Here is a 20,503-nt window from a genome sequence, read left to right as displayed (position 1 = left end):
AAAAAAAAACACCAAAAAACAAAACAAACAAACAAAAAACAAAGATGAAAACAAAACAGGCTCTGCCCTCAAAGAGCTTACATTCTCCTGACTAGATAGATACAGAAATATCTACAAGGTGGAATGTACCATAAGAGAACAATCAGCTTGGTGGGACAGTGAGTGGAGTGCTGGGCTCAATCAGGAAGACCTGATGAGTCACATGCTGACTAGCTTTGTGATCCACCTCTCAGGATTAGTTTTCTTATCTGTCAAATGAGAGGTACTGGACTGTATAGCCTCCCACCTATCTTCCCCTCCAGATGTAAGGTACAATGACCTATGGTCTTTTTTTTTTGGTGGGGCAATGAGGGTTAAGTGACTTGCCCAGGGTCACACAGCTAGTAAATGTCAAGTATCTGAGGCCGGATTTGAACTCAGGTCCTCCTGAATCCAGGGCCAGTACTCTATCCACTGTGCCACCTAGCTGCCCCCCCTACCCCGTATGGTCTTTTGAAAATGTCATGAGATTTCAGATGAATGAGGGATTTTTCTGACATTTTTAAATCTTCTCTTCCCCTTTAGTGTCTCCTACCCTGACCTCATACCAAGCAGATTTCAATAAATAAGTCAGTGTGCTTTTATTATTTTTTTTACTATATGTCAGGCTCCTCAAGCATTGTGGTGATACAAAGAAAAAGCAAAACCAGTCTTTACCCTTGAGGAACTCCCATTCTAATAAGAGAAAATAGCATATATAAATCAAACCATATAGGATAAAAGCAGAAAAGATAGAAGGTAACCTTTGAGGAGAGGACACTAACAGTTGGGCAGTGGAGGGGAGTGTGGAGGAGAAGGTTAAAGAGCTCTTGGAGGAGGTAACGTTTAAGCTGAGACTTAAAGGAAGTTAGGGATTCTAAGGGGCAACTAGGTGCTGCAGTGGATAGAGCACAAGGCCTGGAGTCAGGAAGACCTAAATTTAAATATGTCCTCAGACACTTACCAGCTGTATGCTACTGGGCAAGTTGTTTAACCCTGTTTGCCTCAGTTCCTCATCTATAAAATGAGCTGGAGAAGTATATGACAAACCACTTCAGGATCTTTGCCAAGAAAACCCCAAAGAGGGTCACAAAGAGTTGGACGTGATTGAAATGACTGAACAACAACAACAACAACAACAACAAAGGGATCTACAAGATCCCTTGAGAGATTAGAAGGGAAGGTGTTCCAGAATAGCCAATACAAAGGTGTGGAGTCAGGAAATAGTTTCCTGTTCAAGAAACAGGAAGTAGACTAGTATGGCCAGATTATAGAATACTTAGAGGAGAATATAAGTAAAATTGAAAGTAAAAGAAGGAACCATGTTGTGAAGGGCTTTTAAAGGCCAAACAAATGACTTTATAGTTGATTTTAGAGCTAATTAAGAGTCACTAGAATTAATTGAGCAAGAGAGTTGACATGACCAGACCTATACTTTGGTGGTTGAGCAGAGAATGGATTGGAATGGGAAGACTTTCGGCAAGGAGACCACCCAGAAGCCTACTGTCACATTTTAGGCAAGAGGTGATTAGGATCTGATTAGGGTGGTATCTGTGTGACTGGAGATGTTGTAAAGAAAGAGATTGTAAGATTTGTCATCTTATTGATAGGTGGGTCTTGTGTTTTCCCATCTCTACAATCCCTCTCCTAGCCACCCTTTTCTCTTTTTTTTGTTTTTGTTTTTTGTGGGGCAATGAGGGTTAAGTGACTTACCCAGGGTCACACAGCTAGTAAGTGTGTCAGGTGTCTGAGGGCAGATTTGAACTCAGGTCCTCCTGAATCCAGGGTCAGTGCTTTATCCACTGCGCCACCTAGCTGCCCTAGCCATCCTTTTCTATCCACTTTTATAGCCTACCCACTACTCTCATTCAAGCCCTCATCATATCTCACCTGAGCTGCTATAATACTTCCTATTTGTCCCTCCAGTCTTCCTTCCTTCTCTCTCTCTCTCTCTCTCTCTCTGTTTCTGTGTGTGTCTGTGTCATTTTCAGTCCATCTTCTACAGAACCATCAAAGTTGGGTTATTCCTAAAGCCTGGGCCTAAGCATATTATTTTATTAATTAGAAAACTTCAGCAATTCTCTATTACCTCCAGGAGAAAAATCTCGGTGTGGTCTTTAACACCCTGCACAATATGGCTCCCACTTTCCTCTCTAGGCATCTCACTCTCCCTGATGCTTTCTCCATTCTAGTCAGTTTGACTAGAATGTCTTGCTAATTACCACAGAGTGTTGTACATGACAGCCTCTCCCCCACCCACTCTGTGTCTTACATTACACACCTCACAGAATCCTAAAACTTAGTTGTGATAATGTATGTGGGAAATGCCGTGTAACTCTAAAGTGCCATCACCATGGAAGGGGTCATTATGATTTTGCTTCTGTAGCACTCACGTCTCTCATGCACCCAACTATTCACAAAAATATGTTTTTGTTTCATAAACTGAAATATGAGCTGCAACATGGCATAAAAGCAAGTAAATTATAATCATTTATTGTTGGCATAGGAATCTCATTTTCATAATGACAAGTAGAAGTTGTGCCATTAGTTAATTTAGTAAATATTCCCTGAACACTTAGTATATTCTAGTCACTGTGTAGGTTAAAAAGAAGCATAAGGCAGGGGCAGCTAGGTGGCGTAGTAGATAGAGCACCGGCCCTGGATTCAGGAGGACCTGAGTTCAAATCCGGACCCAGACACTTGACACTAGCTGTGTGACCCTGGGCAAGTCACTTAACCCCAATCACATCACCAAAAAAAAAAAAAGCATAAGGCATCATCTTTGGGCCCCAGCTTATAATTCTAGATGGGGAAATTAGATATTTATATAGAGAAGAGTATCTCATGTATCAGTCAATCAATAAGCATTTATTAATAACCTATCATGTCCCCATTACTGTGCCAAGCGCTGCAGATACAAAGAAAAGCAAAAGACAGTCCCTGCTCTCAAGAAATTCATGGTCTAATGGAGGAGACTGCATAAAATAATTATTTACCTACAATTTATGTACAGCATAAATTGGAGATGATCAATATAGGGGAAATTACTAGCATTAAGGGGATATTTCTATGTACCTACACATATATAGGGGCAGCCAGGTGACACATTGGATAGAGTGCCAGCCCTGCATTCAGGAGAACCTGAGGTAAAATCCCACCTCAAACACTTAATAACTGTGTAACCATGGCCAAGTCTCTTAACCCTGTTTGCCTCAGTTTCCTCATCTCTAAAATGAGCTGGAGAAGGAAATGGCAAGCCACTCCCATATCTTTGCCAAGAAAACCCCAAATGGGGTCACAGGGAGTGAAAAAAAAACCTGATAGACTAAACAACACATATGTATACTTTATGTATGCACACACATATATTATATATACATGTACACATATATACTCATGTGTATATATACTGTGTATGTATGTATACATACACAAACACACACTACTGTATAAGGTAGTATATGTTCAGTACAACTATGAATGGTAGAGAGGTAAGGTGGAACAATATACGGACAGCAAGTATTAGAGTCATGAAGACCTGAGTTCAAGTTCTGCATCTAACACTGTGTGACCCCTGGGAAAGTTACTTCACCTCTCAGTACTCCAGGCAACTGTCTAAAGTAGCTTTTTGAGCAGTAGTTCTATATTGATAGAAAGAGTTCTCATATCGAAAGTTCCCTGCTCCAATGAAATCACAGATCTGGACACTGCCTCCTCCTTTCTTCCTCATGAAGCCACAATGAAATCAATATTTTCAGGTGTAATAAGAAGCACCTTGGTGCAGAGAAAAAAAGGATCTGCATTTAGCTCTCAGTTACTTCCTGGCTCTGTAACCTTACTTTGAGCCTCCGTCTTCTCTGTAAAATGGGGGATGGACTATATACTCTCTGAGCTCTCTTCTATCTGTAAATCTATGATCTTATACCCTTTATTCTTCCCCATTTTCCAGTCCCACTTTTTTGTCCAGCTACCAGGCAATTCACCCCCATCTGTGAATGGCACTGCATGGAAGCTTGCTGAAATGATTATTTAACCATCCTATTTTGCTGAGAAAGATGAAGGCAAATCCTCATCTGGTTCTGCAGAACCCTGGAGTTGTTTAGCAGTGGCGGCCCCTGGTGCTTCCAGAAGACGTGCAGGATGGTGACAGCAATTTTATTAAGTCTAGGCAGGAGTTTACAACTTGGCTTTTTTCTGAAGGAGCTGATTTGGTGTTTCTTATAAAGCACAGCTGATTCGAGACCCTGCAGCCAGACTGTTGACCAAAACAAAGTCCATTCATTGTCTCACTTCTTAAATCACAGGGCTCCCCACATTGGAGATTCTCACAAGGATTTCCAATTTCTTTTTGCTTATGTACATTCTAGCCTTGGAACACGTGACCTCCTTTCACTTCATATTCCTGGCTCCTTTCCCTCTTCTTCTGCAGCTGGTTTATTCACTGTCCAAAAATATTGGCAAGATATCCTCCTTTTTTCTATTCAGTCTTGCTCTTTTCAGCTATTGGAATTTTTATTTCTTGCCAACTGACATTTAGGCCTTAGGGACTATCAGTATTTTTAAACCAGTTGCTTTACCTGCTTGATTTGGCCTGTAATTCGTGGGACTGTCTATATGAATTACCTCTGATGGCAAGGTAAAAAGCTGTCAGCCAGTCCTGGTGCTGGTACTGGTGCTCAGTTAGAGGGCAATTCCTCTGGTCTTGGGGGTGGGGGAGGTGGGTGGGTGGGTGGGTGGAAAAAAGGAATGCCTGAAATGCTTTGGTATAAAAGGCATGACCTATCAGAGCAAGAGGGTGATGGGAAGATTAACAGAGCATAATAAGTGGAAATGTATTAATGTTACCATTCGCTGTCACCACATGAGAGACATAAGAGAGGAAACCAGCAAGTATTTAAAAATAAACTGAAAGAACAGGGTGGAGTGGATTTATGGCCTATGATTGTTTTTTACTTCCAATGTGAAGCCCCCATATGTGCACAATCAACGTGCCAGGGGGACTGGCATTCACATGTATAATTGTTTAAAATCCAAGCTTAATACACTCAAAAATAAGTTACACGTGTTAGTTGAATACCTTTCAGATGAGAACCTAAAACCAAGAATCAGTCTGTATTTCATGGACATTTTAAAACCCTGTGGCACTTTTATTAATCGTTTGGCCTTGTCTTGTGTCACTCATCATAATTCCTGGATATCTCCTTGAAAATTTGGAGTCACAGGAAATCCTGCTCACTCACTGGAATTAAAATTAGGATTTTTTTTGACTTGTCTTCATTCAATAAAGTAAAAAATAAAGGAGTCCTCGCTTGCCACCTGCCCTCTCCTCTCAGCTTCAGCTCCTCAAGTCTATCCAACTCACACTGTGAGGAAGAAGCAGGACTTTTACATCAAACTACTACTACTACTACTACTACTACTACTGCCACCACCACCACTACCACAACTACTAGCTGCTATCTATATAGTACCTTAAGGTTTGCAAAGTACTTTACAAATAATATCTCATTTAAGTCTCACAACAACCCTGGTAGGTGCTATTATTATCCCCATTTTACAGATGAGGAAACTGAGGCAAAAAGATGGTTTTGTGGGTATTGTGGGATTTTTGTGGGGCAATGAGGGTTAAGTGACTTGCCCAGGGTCACACAGCTAGTAAGTGTCAAGTGTCTGAGGCCGGATTTGGACTCAGGTCCTCCTGAATCCAGGGCCAATTCTTTATTCACTGCTCCTCCAAGCTGTCCCCAAATAGAGGTTTTAAGTGACTTACTCAAAGCCACACAACTAGCAAGTGTATGAGGTAGGATTCAAACTGAGGTATTCCTGTTCTAAGTCTAGTGTTCTTTTCATTTTAACACCTAGCTGCCCACATAAGACTGGCCCATATTAACTCCTTCCCCACTAATTTCTGCACTTTTAAGTCCCTGTGGCTACTAACTTATGCAGGTTCCAACCTAATCCTCAATTAGAAAGGCTCAGTAAAACAAACAAGCAAGAATGTAGACACATTTTTTAAAATGAATCGTCCATTTTGTTACCCAAGAAAACCCCCTATCCACTTTTTGGAGGTTTTTTTGTTGTTTGTTTTTTGTGGGGCAATGAGGGTTAAGTGACTTGCCCAGGGTCACACAGCTAGTAAATATCAAGTGTCTGAGGCCGGATTTGAATTCAGCTCCTCCTGATCCAGGGCCGGCACTTTATCCACTGCACCACCTAGCTGCCCCCCCCACCATCCACTTTTTAATAAATTTAGTGGGGTGCGATGTAGATCCACGTTTTAGGAAGCCTCTCTCATTACAGCAACTGGAAATCTGCTGTGCCAGGTTCAGAAATAGGCAAGGGATAATTAGCCCTTCAACGTGAATTGACTTCATTACTGTAGAAGTGATTCTATGATTGCTAAGGCATTTGAAAATCATCTACTTTAAATATATTCCAGGACGCATTTTCCTGTATAGATCTAGTCATTAACTTAATGAGGTGAATGATGCCATTTATCTCATCCGGAGCATCATTCAATTCTACTTAAGAAACATCTCATGTATAACTGTGCGTGAGATACTAGGCTCTGGAGATAACCAAAATTTAAAAAATAAAATAAAAAGCAAAATAGTCTCTACTCTAGAGCTAGCTCTCACCTGAGGGTGTACAATATGACCTGAGATAATCATAATGAGGGAATACAATATGAACTGGGAACAATAAAATAATTGAGATAATTACAGGACACAGTCATTTGAGGAGGGAAAGAAGGAAAAGTCACAGCACATCATATTTCCACCCCAGCTTGGTACAAGGGGATAGACAGTGAAGACTAGGGATACTGGGGATGGTTCTGACCAGGAGCAGGGCACACAGAGCAAACTAGCACAAAGGGGAGGCTGTGGTACCAGAACAATAGGATGTTCTAAACTGGAATTACCCACACAGAGGCACCGAGATGTAGGCAGGCATGAACTGAACTAGAAGCTTTATTGCCCATTACCCAGTTCTGGGCCACAGATCCAGGTCATGAACTTCTGGAATTCAAGCTGGGAGAAGTGGGGAGGGTCAGATTTTGCCCTGGATCAGACCATTTGAGGAGTGCTGAAGGCTTACAGATTCCCTGCCTAAACTGTTCCAGAGAACCTGGACTTTCTTACCATCAATACCCAGAAAAAGCAGCAACAGGAACAGGTCAGACCTTCCCTCTAGAAGTACAGAGAACCTGGCCTTAACTTCATATGTGAAATCAGGAAATAGGCTAGAAGAATTAACAAACAGGAAAAAAGAATACCACTACAAAAAGCTATTATGGTGGCAGTGATGTTGAAGACATAAATCCAGAAGGGAATAACTCTAAAACATCTACAAGCAAAGCCTTAAAGAAAAACAAAGCTGAAGCGGAAATTCAACTGGAATTCCTGGAAAAGATGAAACAAGAGTTAGAAACAAGAGTTTAAAATACTTTTTAACAAATGAAATGAGAAGAGAACTAAAGGAACAAAATAGGAAAAAAATGTGAGTTATGGAGAAAAGAATTAGGTGATTAATAGCTTGGAACAAGAGATTCAAAAACGTGTCCAAATAACAAGCTCCCTGAAAATTAGAATAGACCAAATAGAAGCCAATGACTGCACAAGACAAGAAGAAATATTAAAGGAAAATTAAGTGTTTTCCAAATGTTAAAAGAAAGTGAAAATGAGAAAAATTATAAGGTTTCTCATAGCAAAAATAACTGACCTAGAAAACTGATTGGGGGGGGGGAATTAAGAATCATTGAACTACCTGAACTACATGACCAAAAGGGGGGGGCATCTAGGTAGCACAGTAGATAGAACATCAGCCCTGGATTCAGGAGGACCTGAGTTCAAATCCGGACTCAGACACTTGACATTAGCTGTGTGACCCTGGGTAAGTCACATAACCCTCATTGCCCCACAATAAAAAACGATCCTCAATACTACACTTCAAGAAAACTGTTCAGATCTCTTAGAAATAGTGCAAAGTGGGAATGGAAAAAAAAACAACAAAAACAAAGAAATAAACACTGACCACCTTTTGAAACAAACTCCAAAATGAAGACTCCCAGTAATAGCATAGCCCAAATCCAAAACTTCCTGTTCAAAGGGAAAACACTGCAAGCAGTCAGAAAGAAATCATTACATTACTGTAGAGCCACAGTCAGGATCACACATGCAGCTTAGCAGCCACCATTCCAAAGAAGTAAAGAGCTTAGAATACAATATTCCAGAAGTCAAAGGATATAAGCTTACAACCAAGAATAATTTACCTAGCAAAACTGAATATAATTCTACAAGGAACAAAATGGATCTTTAATGAAATAGAAGACTTTAAAGTAATTCTAATGAAATTACCAGAACTATGTAGGAACTATGAAGATCAAACATAGTTTAGAGAAACATTTAAAAAGTAAACACAGGAGCAGCTAGGTGCCACAGTGGATAAAGAACTGACCCTGGATTCAGGAGGACATGAGTTCAAATTCGACCTCAGACACTTGACACTTACTGGCTGTGTGACCCTGGACAAGTCACTTAACCCTCATTATTCCACCAAAAAAAAAAAAGGAAACAAAAACAATGATAAAGGGCTATCCAAGAATTTACTTATACTCAAATATGGGGTAATAGAGACAGTTTAATTAGACAAGCCCTGGCAGTGGTTCTATTATGTTTGGATGATCTCAAAGGAAGAACAAAAGACTAGGGAAGAAGAGTACTGGGAGAGAAGGGAGAAGGGAAAGGAAGAATGGGGAAATTTATCTTACAGAAATGAAATGTGCAAGGAAGAGTTTATGTAATGGAAGGGGGATGATGGTACTTCAATATAACTCATTTGATTTGGTCAAAGGAAGGAAGAATACCACCACCACCCCCCACCAACAGGCACACAGAGTTGGATACTGAAATACATTTCAACAGGAAAAGGAGGAAGGGGAATTAGAAGGCATATAGATTAGGGATATGTAACAAGGGTTTTCTTTTTCTTTTGTCCTCAATTGAGCGTGTATATTGGAGCAAAGGGCATAGGAGAAGGAAAAAATGAACACTGAAGAGGGTAGCCAAGGATGAAGTGTCTTCTGGAGAGCCAGTTTTGTGTTAGTGCCACAAGATAGAATGAGGATGAGATGAAGATATCTGAGATAAAGGGAAATTTGTTCAATTCTTTGGGCTTCATCATGCTAACCATAAAATGAGGGGGGTTGGATTAGATCATCCCAAAAGCATCTTCCAGATTTAAAATTCTTTGATTCTTCTCTCATATATCAGCCTCCTGTACTCTAGAAGCCAAGGTACCACCCTTTATTTAGTCATATCCAGTGGTATTATAAGCTAAGGACCCATGAGGAAATGAAGACACTCTATAGAGTTTGCCTGTCCAAGTAATCCCATCAATAGCCTCTTCTATTTGAACCACAAGCTCCTTGTCAGCTGAAAATGTTATCCTGGTATTTCTCATCCTGCTAAGCATAGCATAAAGTAGGCATTCAGGAAATATTGTTGGCTATATCATTTTTGGGGGTTTTTTTTTGGTGAGGCAATTGGGGTTAAGTGACTTGCCCAGGGTCACACAGCTAGTAAGTGTCAAATGTCTGAGTCCGGATTTGAACTCAGGTCCTCCTGAATCTAGGGCTGGTGCTCTATCCACTGTGCCACCTAGCTTCCCCTGACTATATCATATTTTAATCTTGATTTCTCATTGACATTCTGATCTCCATGTTCTGATTTTCCCTAATTAAATAGAGGAGGAAACATTGAGCAAGTGTTCCCCATTTTCTGGAAGTCCTCTTCATGACTCTTCTGGGCACTGTTAGTTGCTCACACAAGGCAGGCATTGAACAATTGATTGAATAAGCTAATTTCTCAGCCCTTTCATCCTAAAGAAACAACCATAAGAGTCAGGATGATATAATCCTAGACAAGTTTCAATTAACCTCTCTGGGTCTCAGTTTCCACATCTGGAAAAAAGGAATAACAATAGTACCTACATCCAAGTTTGTTATAAGGATAAAATGAGATAATATTTGTAAAGTGCTATGGAAACCTTGAAGTGTTATATAAATACTAGCTAATAATAATAATGTTATGTTAGTATTAATTATAAATATAATTATAAAAATACTATATCTGTATATCTATCTCACAGGGATGATATAATATCTTACAGAGTGAGATAATTAATGTAAAGTACATTGAAAACTTTAAAGTGATATGTCAGATATTATTACTATTGTAGGTACATTAAGACCTTATGTTTGCTCATTCTCAAAGTTATCTTTCTCCAGAATATACAACTAGTCTTTTTAATAGTCCTCTTCTAGTCCCCACCTCCCAAAAAAACACCAAGTTATTGCCTTTGTTTTTTAAATGGTAAAAATGGTCAAGATCTCAGGTTTTATATTTTTATGGATTGTACCGTCTTGGTATTCATCATGTTCTCTTTCCAAGTGTCTTTGATTTACAGTTCTGAAATGCATTCTTCTGATGGCTTGCTTAAGCATGCAGTAAATGTGGATCAGAGATTTCTGAGAAACAATACAGTCTGTAGTATCAGATGGATTGCTTTGGAGCACTAGCATGATCTGTGTATGTGTGTGTCTTCTACTTTCATCAGGAGAGGCAAAGTTTCATCTACACCATCTAATTTATGTGCCTCCAGTTAATGACTGTCCTGTTCTCTTTGTTTCAGCCCTGGGCCAGGAGGCACAAATTGCTGGGGAGCAAGTGTGGAGCACACTGTTTGTGAAAACTTACCCTGTCCCAAGGGAGTGCCTAGTTTCAGGGATCAACAGTGTCAGTCCCATGACCGATACAACTACAAGAAGAAGGGCCCTCTGACAGCTGTCATTATTGATGGTAAATGGATTAGTTTCACTTTCAGTGTGTAACTACCTTTTTACTTCTTCCTCACTGCCCCCCCAAGCCTCTCTACTAAAGGTGAAAAAGAAACCCACCAGGGGCAGCTAGATGGCACAGTGGTTAAAGCGCTAGCCCTGGATTCAGGAGTACCTGAGTTCAAATCCAGCCTCAGACACTTGACACTTACTAGCTGTGTGACCCTGGGCAAGTCACTTAACCCCCACAGCCCCGCAAAAAAAAAAAAAGAAAGAAAAGAAACCCACCCTGGGTCAGCACATGAGAGTCCGGAGTCATTGCCACCTCTACTTTATCACTAGCCTACATAAGGTGTGGTATAGATTAGTTTCAGAGACTCATAGGATCTGAGAGCCTTGCAATTTTTCCAAACCCATGTGGGGACAAATAGGAGACTACCCAAGTGCATCCTGCTCATCTTCCTATCCTGATCCAAATCACCAGATGTCCTGACTTCTTTCTGAGCTGCCTTAAGGAAAATTGTATTCACGGTGACATTCCTCAAATCTCTTTCTGTTCTTTCTCTTACTGTTTTGGTATTTATCCTTTTTTAAACAAAAGACACACACAATCAGTTTGGGTTTAATTTTACTTACTAAAAAAAAAAATGGAGAAAGATTTGAAAATATTTTATTGGCTTGGAAAGATAACTTCAAATCACATTTCCTTTCCATGTTATTCCATGGATGTTGTCCTAAATGAGGAAAATCTCTCCCCGAGACTAATATGAAGAGATACAGAATAGTACAGTGTAAAGAGCATTGGATTGGGAGCCAGAGGACCTTGTGAAAATCCTGGCACTGCAAAAAAAAAAAAACAAAAACAACAACAAAAAAAAACAAAATAAGGGACAGCTAGGTGACAGTGGATAAAGCACCGGCCCTGGATTCAGGAGGACCTGAGTTCAAATTCAGCCTCAGACACTTGACACTTACTAGCTGTGTGACCCTGGGCAAGTCACTTAACCCTCATTGCCTTGCCAAAAAAAAACAAAAACAAAAATGAAAATCCTGGCACTGCCCCTCACCATCTTTGGCAAGCCATTTAAAAATTTGGCCCTCACTCTGCTCATCTGTAAAATGAGGTTGTTGGCCCTAGGTCTTTTCCAGCTCTAAATCTATCATCCTATGAATTCCCAATGTTGAAGAGATCCCAGAAGTACAATTTAAAGGTATAGCGTCTCTTTAATAGAGATGAGGAGAAAGAGGGCCTTAGGCTGTCAACTGGAATTGTGTTTTTCCTACTTACCTATAAAAAAAACTTTGTATAAATATGATATAAGCTGAAGAAAACTAAAACAGTTATGACTTCTAAAATTCCAGAAAAAGGAGATAAACTTTATTTGACCGGTGAAAGATGAGAGAGTCTAAAGAATTAAAACCCTTTTTAAAGTCACCACATAAAATATCTAGTAGAAAAAATGGGGCATGCGTCTGAGCCAGATTCCTCATTTATGACTAGTATTTATTCTGATATCTCAAGATAGAACCTCTGAGTTACACATTCCTCATTATTTAAATTATAACATCAATTGAGCATAAGTAAGTGAGGATATGACTAGGCATTATTTTAGGCCTAATGGACCTCGATAAGCAGCTTCTAATCCCAAAACATGACTCTTCAGCTATGGATTGACTTGGAGAAGATAATGCAAAACTATTTCTGACATAATAAATGGTAGCAGATGACTCAAAGCAATTCTACTGTGGCTTAGTTTAAGAATACCAGGTAATTATCCAGTCACTTTACTTAAAAAAAAATTTTAAAGTACTTTTTTTCTCTTTTTGTAGCTGGAATCTATGTAAGTCTAGTTGCATTGTCATATAACAGACTTTCAAAGTTAAAGAGCTTACCACTACCCCTCCCCACCCCCAGACTTTTCCTTCAAACACATACAACCTTGTCAGAATGGAAGTGGGAGAGACAGGGTTTGGTAGAGAAAGGAATGCTTATAGCTTTAGGCACCAGCAGTCAAAAAATGAGACCTTACCTCTTTTCTAGCTGGCCATTAATCTGACACAGGAGGAGACAGGAAGACTTCCAGATGTCCCAGTAGAATTCAAACCTCTAATCATCAGGGAGATAGCAAATACTATATAGCTGTCTCTTTTTTTTAGGTTTTTTTTTTTAGGGTTTTTTTTTTTCTCTGCTTAATGGCCCATTCTGAAGAGAAGCTGCCTTTTTCCAGAATCTTCCATAGGCTGTGGCCCTTCAGATAAAGACTGTGGAGTTCCTTTCATGTCTGCTCCCATTTTGTTTCAGCAGGAGGACATGGTGTAAAAAGGGTTAGTTAGGCTATTTCATAAAATGATAGACATATATTAATGGTTCTGTCCTCGAATGTTTGTTTCACTTCCAAATTTCCCCATTGCATTTGTTCTTAAATGTAGAAATACTGTCTAAATTTATGTTTCTCCATGCACCTCTCTCCAAGTATAAGTTAGTTTTCTCTTTAAATTTTTTAACTCTTCTCATAAATTAAATTACTTACTGACCTGATCTTTACAAATTCTTCATTCTTACTCATTGTCATGATAGGAAGTTTACTGGAGGGCAATTTTGAACAATTACTTAATTATAATCCTTAACTTACTAGGTTCACTATTTTTGTTTTTGCCTAATTCCTAAATGATTTCTTTGCTCATTACAGTAAGAATTCTAACACCTGAAGGCCTGTCAATAGCACCTTGAAGAGGTCCTTACACTGTTCAATCATTCTCAATAATGACAATAAAGTTCAAAATATTTTTGCTTTGCAAAAAACTCTGAGAATTTTTCAAGGACAGCTTCTCCAGTCTTTTTTGTTGGTCTTCTTACATATTTGATTTTGCATCAATTTCAAAAGGAATCAGAGGTCAGCATTTTTTTTAAAAAAGAGTATTTCATGATTTAGGAAAACAAAATAATAAATGCCCAATTCAGATGGTAACTGCATATTACAAAAATGAAACTCTGTTCTTCTTAAACTTTCATTTATAAAAAGGCACAGTTACAGAGGAGCTTCTGATATGTGATTCCTGTGGTCTGACTCTTGACTCCATTGAAATCCATTATAACTGCCCTATTCATAGTGGCATTGCCATCACTGGTGAATTCCTTGGCTCCAGACATACACTACAAGGAAGGAAAGACTATTTTTTTTCTTTTTCCTTTAAAAAAATTATTGCAGAAATAGATTTTCCAAAGGACATCTTAGGACCACAAATTAATAACACCTACTCCCCCCAAGAAGACAAAAGTTTCCCTTAGAAAATACTGCTAAATAGAAAAGTATTCAGATAGCAACCTATTTGTACCGTCAATTGCCAAGCCCACCCAATTTCCCCTTTCCCTAATCAGTTTTTCTTTTTTCTTTCTTCTTTCTTTTTCTCTTTCTTTCTTTCCTTCTTTTTTTTTTTTTTGTGGAGCAATGAGGGTTAAGCGACTTGCCCAGGGTCACACAGCTAGGAAGTGTCAAGTGTCTGAGGCCAGATTTGAATTCAGGTCCTCCTGAATACAGGGTCAGTGCTTTATCCACTGTGCCACCTAGCTGCCCCTCCCTAATCAGTTTTTCAAGAGTTTAGTTCTCCTCTCTCTGTCTCTCTCTGTCTCCTCCTTTGCTCCCTCCCTCCCTCTCCCTTCTTCTTTCTCTCCTTTCCTTCTCCCTATCTTTGTCTCCTTTTTCTCTTTCCTCTCTGCCTTCTCTTTAAGTATCTCTCTCTCTCTTTCTTTGTTCTCCCCTCACCTTCTCTCTCTACAGTGAGCTCTTCCTCTCCACTGGAACTGTGACCTAACTAACTCCATAGGGGATTTCCTCTATCCTAAATGTGCATCTTGAAAATAGGCATTAAAATCAATTAAGACACCTGTCTTTGAAGTAAATTCATTTTATCCTGGCTTCCTAGGGCTATTTGACACAACACACGTGCCAATCCTTTGGTCAGCTTTTTAAAAGGCAAGCCCACTTCTCCTGAGAGAGCTACAAAAGGAAATTGAAGGCACTGGAACTGTTCTGAGTTAGGACTCAGCTCTTTCCAGCCTCCCTTGGAGGCATTAATGGGAATATCATTTGTAGAAGAAATTGAATGAAAATAAAATTAAAACAGAAAGAGAACCACAGTGCCAGTAACCTATGTCACCACATGCCATGGCATCAGAACTATGTAGAGCATTTAGAGGATTTTAGAAAGACATCATTTCTTCTGGGCTCCTTACATGATATCACAAAATTTCACTGTTGGCAAGGACCTCTGAGATCTCTCAGTCTGTCTCATACCTGAAAAACAAATTCGAGTTGCAACATAGCTGACAAATGGTTGTCTGACCCTTTATTTAAAGACCTCCAGTGGAGGGAAACCCACCATCCCCTGAGGCAGAACATTATACTTACATAACTCACATTGGTAGAAAGTTTTTCCTGAAATGGAACCTAAATTTGCCTCCTTGTGTCTTTCACCCATTTATTGTTGTTGTTGTTGTTGTTGTTGTTATTCTGCTATAAAAGAACAAATCTAATTCCTTTTCTACATGATGGTCCTTCAGATATTAGGAATAGCCTCATTCCCTTTGCTCAATCTTCATCTGACATGAATTCAAGGCCCTTCCCCATCCTTGTTATCCTCCACTTTACCTTTTCCCATTTATCACTATCCTTCCTAAATTGTGGCATTTAGAATTGAGTTTGGTACTCTAGATGTGGTCTGACCAAGGGAAAGTATAGTGGGGCTATGACCTCTTTATTCTTAGGTACCATTATTAGCTTTTTTGATTGCTATCACTGTTGATTCACATTGAGTTTACAGTTCACCAGAATCCCCCAATCCTTTTCATATGAAATTCTGTCTGCCTCTATTCCCCATACTTTATACCAGCGGAGTTGATTTTTAACCCAACTAAGTATAGTATTTATTTCTAATAAATTCCTTTTTTTTCATTCATTCTAATGTTCTAGTCTACCAGATATTTTTTAATCCCAATCTCATAATCTAATGCGTGACTATCCTTCCCAACCTGAGTTCATCCTCAATTAAGGTCAGCACATTAGCTATACCTTTATCTAAATCACTAGTAAAAGTGTTACACTACATAGTACCAAAGAGATCTACTCTACTGGAGAAGACTAGAAAACCTCTAAGGTGACACTGAATTTTTTTTTTTTAGTGAGGCAATTGGGGTTAAGTGACTTGCCCAGGGTCACACAGCTAGTAAGTGTCAAGTGTCTGAGGTCAGATTTGAACTCAGGTCCTCCTGAATCCAGGGCTGGTGCTCCATCCACTGTGCCACCTAGCTGCCCCAACACTTAATTATTAATGACTTCTGTTTGAATCTAACCTAATTATACTATTATTTAGTCAGTATCTTTCCAGGTTTTCTCACACAGAGAATATGTCATGTAGTTTATATTTTATATCATATTATATAATATATTATAACATATATTTTCATTTCATATATATATATATACATATATATATATATATATATATATATATATATGAAAAGGCAACATGATGTAGGCATCATAGTATAATGGATAGATAACCAGACAGGAAGTAGGGTTATGGGCACAAGGGAACAGTAGATGGGTCCATATTGCTTAAGTGGGTGGCTAGATGAGATGTGAAGCATTATTCGTTTCATTACCTATAGTGATTCAGTGGTCTAGGTTGGTGTTATCAAACTCAAATAGAATGAATCCCTGTGTACCAGCTGCATATTGACTTAGAAAACCACAAATTAACATTACCTATTTGGCATTATATTTTCACTTATTTTGTTATACACTTCCCAAATTATATTTTAATCTGCTTCTGGGCTATATTCAAGAATTTTGAGGCTGTGAGTTCAATACCTCTGGTGTAGATGATTTCGCACTCACCAATAAAGATAGCTAAGCTCCAGGGTAGGAGTTCCAGAAGCCCATTGGATTAACTGCCCCAGTATCTGGGAGATCCAGGAGTCTAGACAGTGCAATACTATATGGGAAAAATTGGGTGGATGGCTCTACATCATCCTTTCTTGGAGGATAAGTACCTTCTTCCTCTCCATATGTAGCTCCCACCTCTTCAAGAAGAGCCTACCATTATGTTTGTGACTCCCCTTGTTAAGTTGCCCTTTTTCTTCCTTTCCTGCTCTATGTGACCTTCTCCCACTATCCAACCTACTTCCTCATAAAGGTCAGGTTTCCACTCTGACTCTTCAGATCCTTTTTCTTCTTGGTTTTCTCACTGAAGTTCTTCAAAGTCAATTTGAAACAGTTCTGCCAAAGTAGAGCTCCATTTCAAGTTTTCATGCTCTTCTTAGGTGGTTACCCTTACTTGTCCAAACCCATTTTTTTCTCTCAAAACTCTTTTCCCATTTCAGAGGGGTAAGGGGTAGGGGTAGAAGAGGGCTATAAAATAGGTTCCTCTTTCCTTGACCTTTAGCCAAGTTCTTCTGATACAGGGGTAAACTTTGCAGGAGACACAATTCATGGTCAAAGTGGAAAGATCATCTTTTCTGGGACTCAGGAAGCCTGGACTCTAATCCTAGTCCTTCTACTCCCTGTATGACTCATCTCTCTGAGCCTCAGTTCCTCAGGGAATTGGGTTAAATGATATCTTTCATTTCTCCCACCTCTAAAATTCTGTGCTTGAGGACATGCTGTCAATCCACAGAAAAATATAGAAGGAACATATTGACTCCGGGGCTTATTCATACCTGCCACTGGTTCATTCCAGAGAGGATTTAAACCCCTTTTCCCAGGTAACTTGGTTACAGGGGGAAATGCTATGCTCCTCAGACAGTTTGTTGATAATAAAAATGTAAGGTATGTTGTAAATCTCAAAGTGCTATAAAAATGGCAACTATCATTGTATTCATTAAAATAAAAAACTCAAATCCTCATCTATCCACACCTTACTTGGGTTAATCCACTTAAAAGAGGAACCAACTGCCTATAGTCCAGTAGGATATAGTAAAACCTAATATTTATGTGCAAATTATATTCTACTCTCTGTCTTAGCAACATGAAACATCTTGAACTCCTATAGCATTGGGATCCTCTCTTGTAGCACTTTAATTCTGCTATGTATCATAAATTATTACCATATTTATATCTTATGCTGGAAGAAGTTCTTCATGGATGGAGAGTATGCCTTATTCATCTTTGTATCTTTCATAGTTTATAGAATATAGATGGTATTCAATAAATATTTATTAGATGTTTGGATTAATGAATGAGTGTTTTAAAAAATATTCATCTAGTCATGCTTCCCTATGATTTTTGTCTAAATCACTTAACTGAGAAATTAGGGCCCCTATTTGATTTATTAAAAAAGTTTTTCCCAAGATCAAATTTTTATTTTCTTACTTCATAAATATCCTAATTGAGCATGAACACCATTTCTTAAATCTCCCTCTCCAAACCGTAGCAAAGAAAGGAGTTTTATTGAACGGTATTAATAATGATGGTAACAATTGTTGACATTTATAGAGTGCTTTAATACACCAATCAATTAACAAATATTTAAATGGTACTGTGGAAAAAGCCCTAGTCTTTGAGTCAGGAAGAGCTACATTTAAATCATTCTTCAAACACTACCTATTTGACCCTGGGCAAGGCATTTAACCTCTCTAACCTCAGTTTCCTCATCTGTAAAATCAGGAAGGTTGCATTCACTAACTTCCAAAGTCCCTCCCAGCTTTAAATCTATGCTCCTATGATTTATTAAGTACTTATTAAATGTTAGTTCTTGTGCTGTGTGCTGGGGGAAATACAAAGAATGAAACAATCCCAACTCACAAGGAGCTTACATTGTAATGTAAGAAACAAAACATATAACAATATATGTAGAATAGGGGTGACTATGTGGCACAGTGAATAGAGCACTGGCCCTGGAGTCAAGAGGACCTGAGTTCAAATCCAGCCTCAGACACTTGACACTTACTAGCTGTGTGATGTTGGGCAAATCACTTAACCCCAATTGCCCTGCCCCCCCATATATATATATAATAAAGATAAAAATGGCATGATTGACCACCTGATTAAATATGTGGGATGAGAGAGAGTGAAAGAATCAAGAATAAAGCCAATTTTCTGAAGCCAGGAAGAATGTAGTGCCTTGGACAGAAATCAGAGTTTGGAAAAGTGAATGATTTGGGGGGAGGGAGGAAAGATGAGTTGTGTTTTGGACATGCCATGTTTGAAATGTCTATAGGATATAATTTAAAATGTCCAATGGGCAATTGGTGAAACTCAAGGGAGACACTAGGGTTGGATATTTAAATCTGTGTCACCTGCACACAATAATTAAATCAGTGGAAACTGATGAGTTACCAAGAAAAGGAATATGAAGAGAGGAGAGGGAAACAGTATTGGGAAACACCCATATTTGGGAAGCTTGAAATGAATGGTGTCCTAACAAAAGAGACAGACAAGGAGTAGTTCCACAGATAAGAGGAGAACCAGAAGAGTGTCATGAACAACTGTGAGATAACTACTATATGCATCATTATTTCCATTTTATAGATAATTAAAGTTAGTCTCAGAGAAGTTTAGTGTACATTTCTTACTGTAAAATTTTCACAGGGGGTCCACCCAAAATGCTTAGAGGGACTCCTTCTGTATTCCTTGATTATGTTTCAGTACTAATGTGGCAGGGCCACATCTTTTGCTAGTCATATATCTCTGTCTATATCCTTTATGCCACTTTTAATTTTTATTCTAAACCTAACAAACAACAAATAAAATGTGCATTTCCATATATATTGCAGAAGAAATAAGGATCACACACAAAACTGCAAATCTTTACAGTGAACTTGTTTTTCTTTTTTAAGCATATATTCAACATGCAAATTTTGAAGATTTCTTCCTTGTGTATGATTCCTTCTGGTCTTCTCTTTTTTGAAGGGTGGGGAAGGGAGAATAGTTTGGGGAAGCCTATCTCAACTCCATCTCTGCCTTTCACCCCATTTTCCCACTGGAAAAAAAAAAGAAAAACCAAACTCTTGATACATATATAACAAAAGTTTGGGGTTTTATTTTTTTTCAACAAATATATGCACAGATGTATATATGCATATTACATATACATGTGTATTTGTATGTGTTTATATGTATATATTCAAGGAACACAAATTCCCCACATTGGCTATGTCCAAAACTATATGTCTCATTTTCTTCTTAAGTCTTTCAAAGTTGTTTTTCTTTACAATGTTATTATTGAATACGTTAATCTCCTGGTTCCTCCCCCTTCATCAGTCTCCCTGTTTCTCCAAAGTGCTCACTTTTGTTATTCCTTAAGACAAAATAATATTCACATATCATAATTTGTTCATCCATTCCCAAATAGCTTTGTATCCCCTTATTTTCTAGCATTTAGCCACTACAAATAAAGCTATCACATATAATTTTGTATGGATGAGTCCTTTTCTTCTTTCTTTAAGGTTGAGAACTAGAGGTGGTATTACTGGGTTAGAGGCTTAAAAGTTTAGTGACTTATTGTATGTGGCTCCAAACTGCTTTTAGGAAGGACCGGACCAAAAAGCACCTCCAACAACTATCTCCTCTGTCAATACGCTGGGTATGAGGTGCACAGGAATATTGCCAATATGCTACAGTAAATTTACTCCCACCACACATCTCTTTC

The 20,503-nt window shown here is 38.7% G+C and overlaps 1 protein-coding gene across 1 annotated transcript in view; it reads left to right on the top strand.

Annotated features, from left to right (window-relative positions):
• ADAMTS17 (ADAM metallopeptidase with thrombospondin type 1 motif 17) overlaps positions 1–20,503 on the top strand; it is a 502,569-nt gene that overhangs the window by 297,508 nt on the left and 184,558 nt on the right. Inside the window, 1 exon segment of the mRNA XM_043985378.1 lies at positions 10,711–10,877. Coding sequence (XP_043841313.1) covers positions 10,711–10,877 — 167 coding nt within the window.

The sequence above is a fragment of the Dromiciops gliroides genome, chromosome 2 (genome assembly GCF_019393635.1).
Source record: "Dromiciops gliroides isolate mDroGli1 chromosome 2, mDroGli1.pri, whole genome shotgun sequence".
Taxonomy (NCBI): Eukaryota; Metazoa; Chordata; class Mammalia; order Microbiotheria; family Microbiotheriidae; genus Dromiciops; species Dromiciops gliroides.
This window is presented reverse-complemented; position numbering and strand designations above follow the sequence as displayed.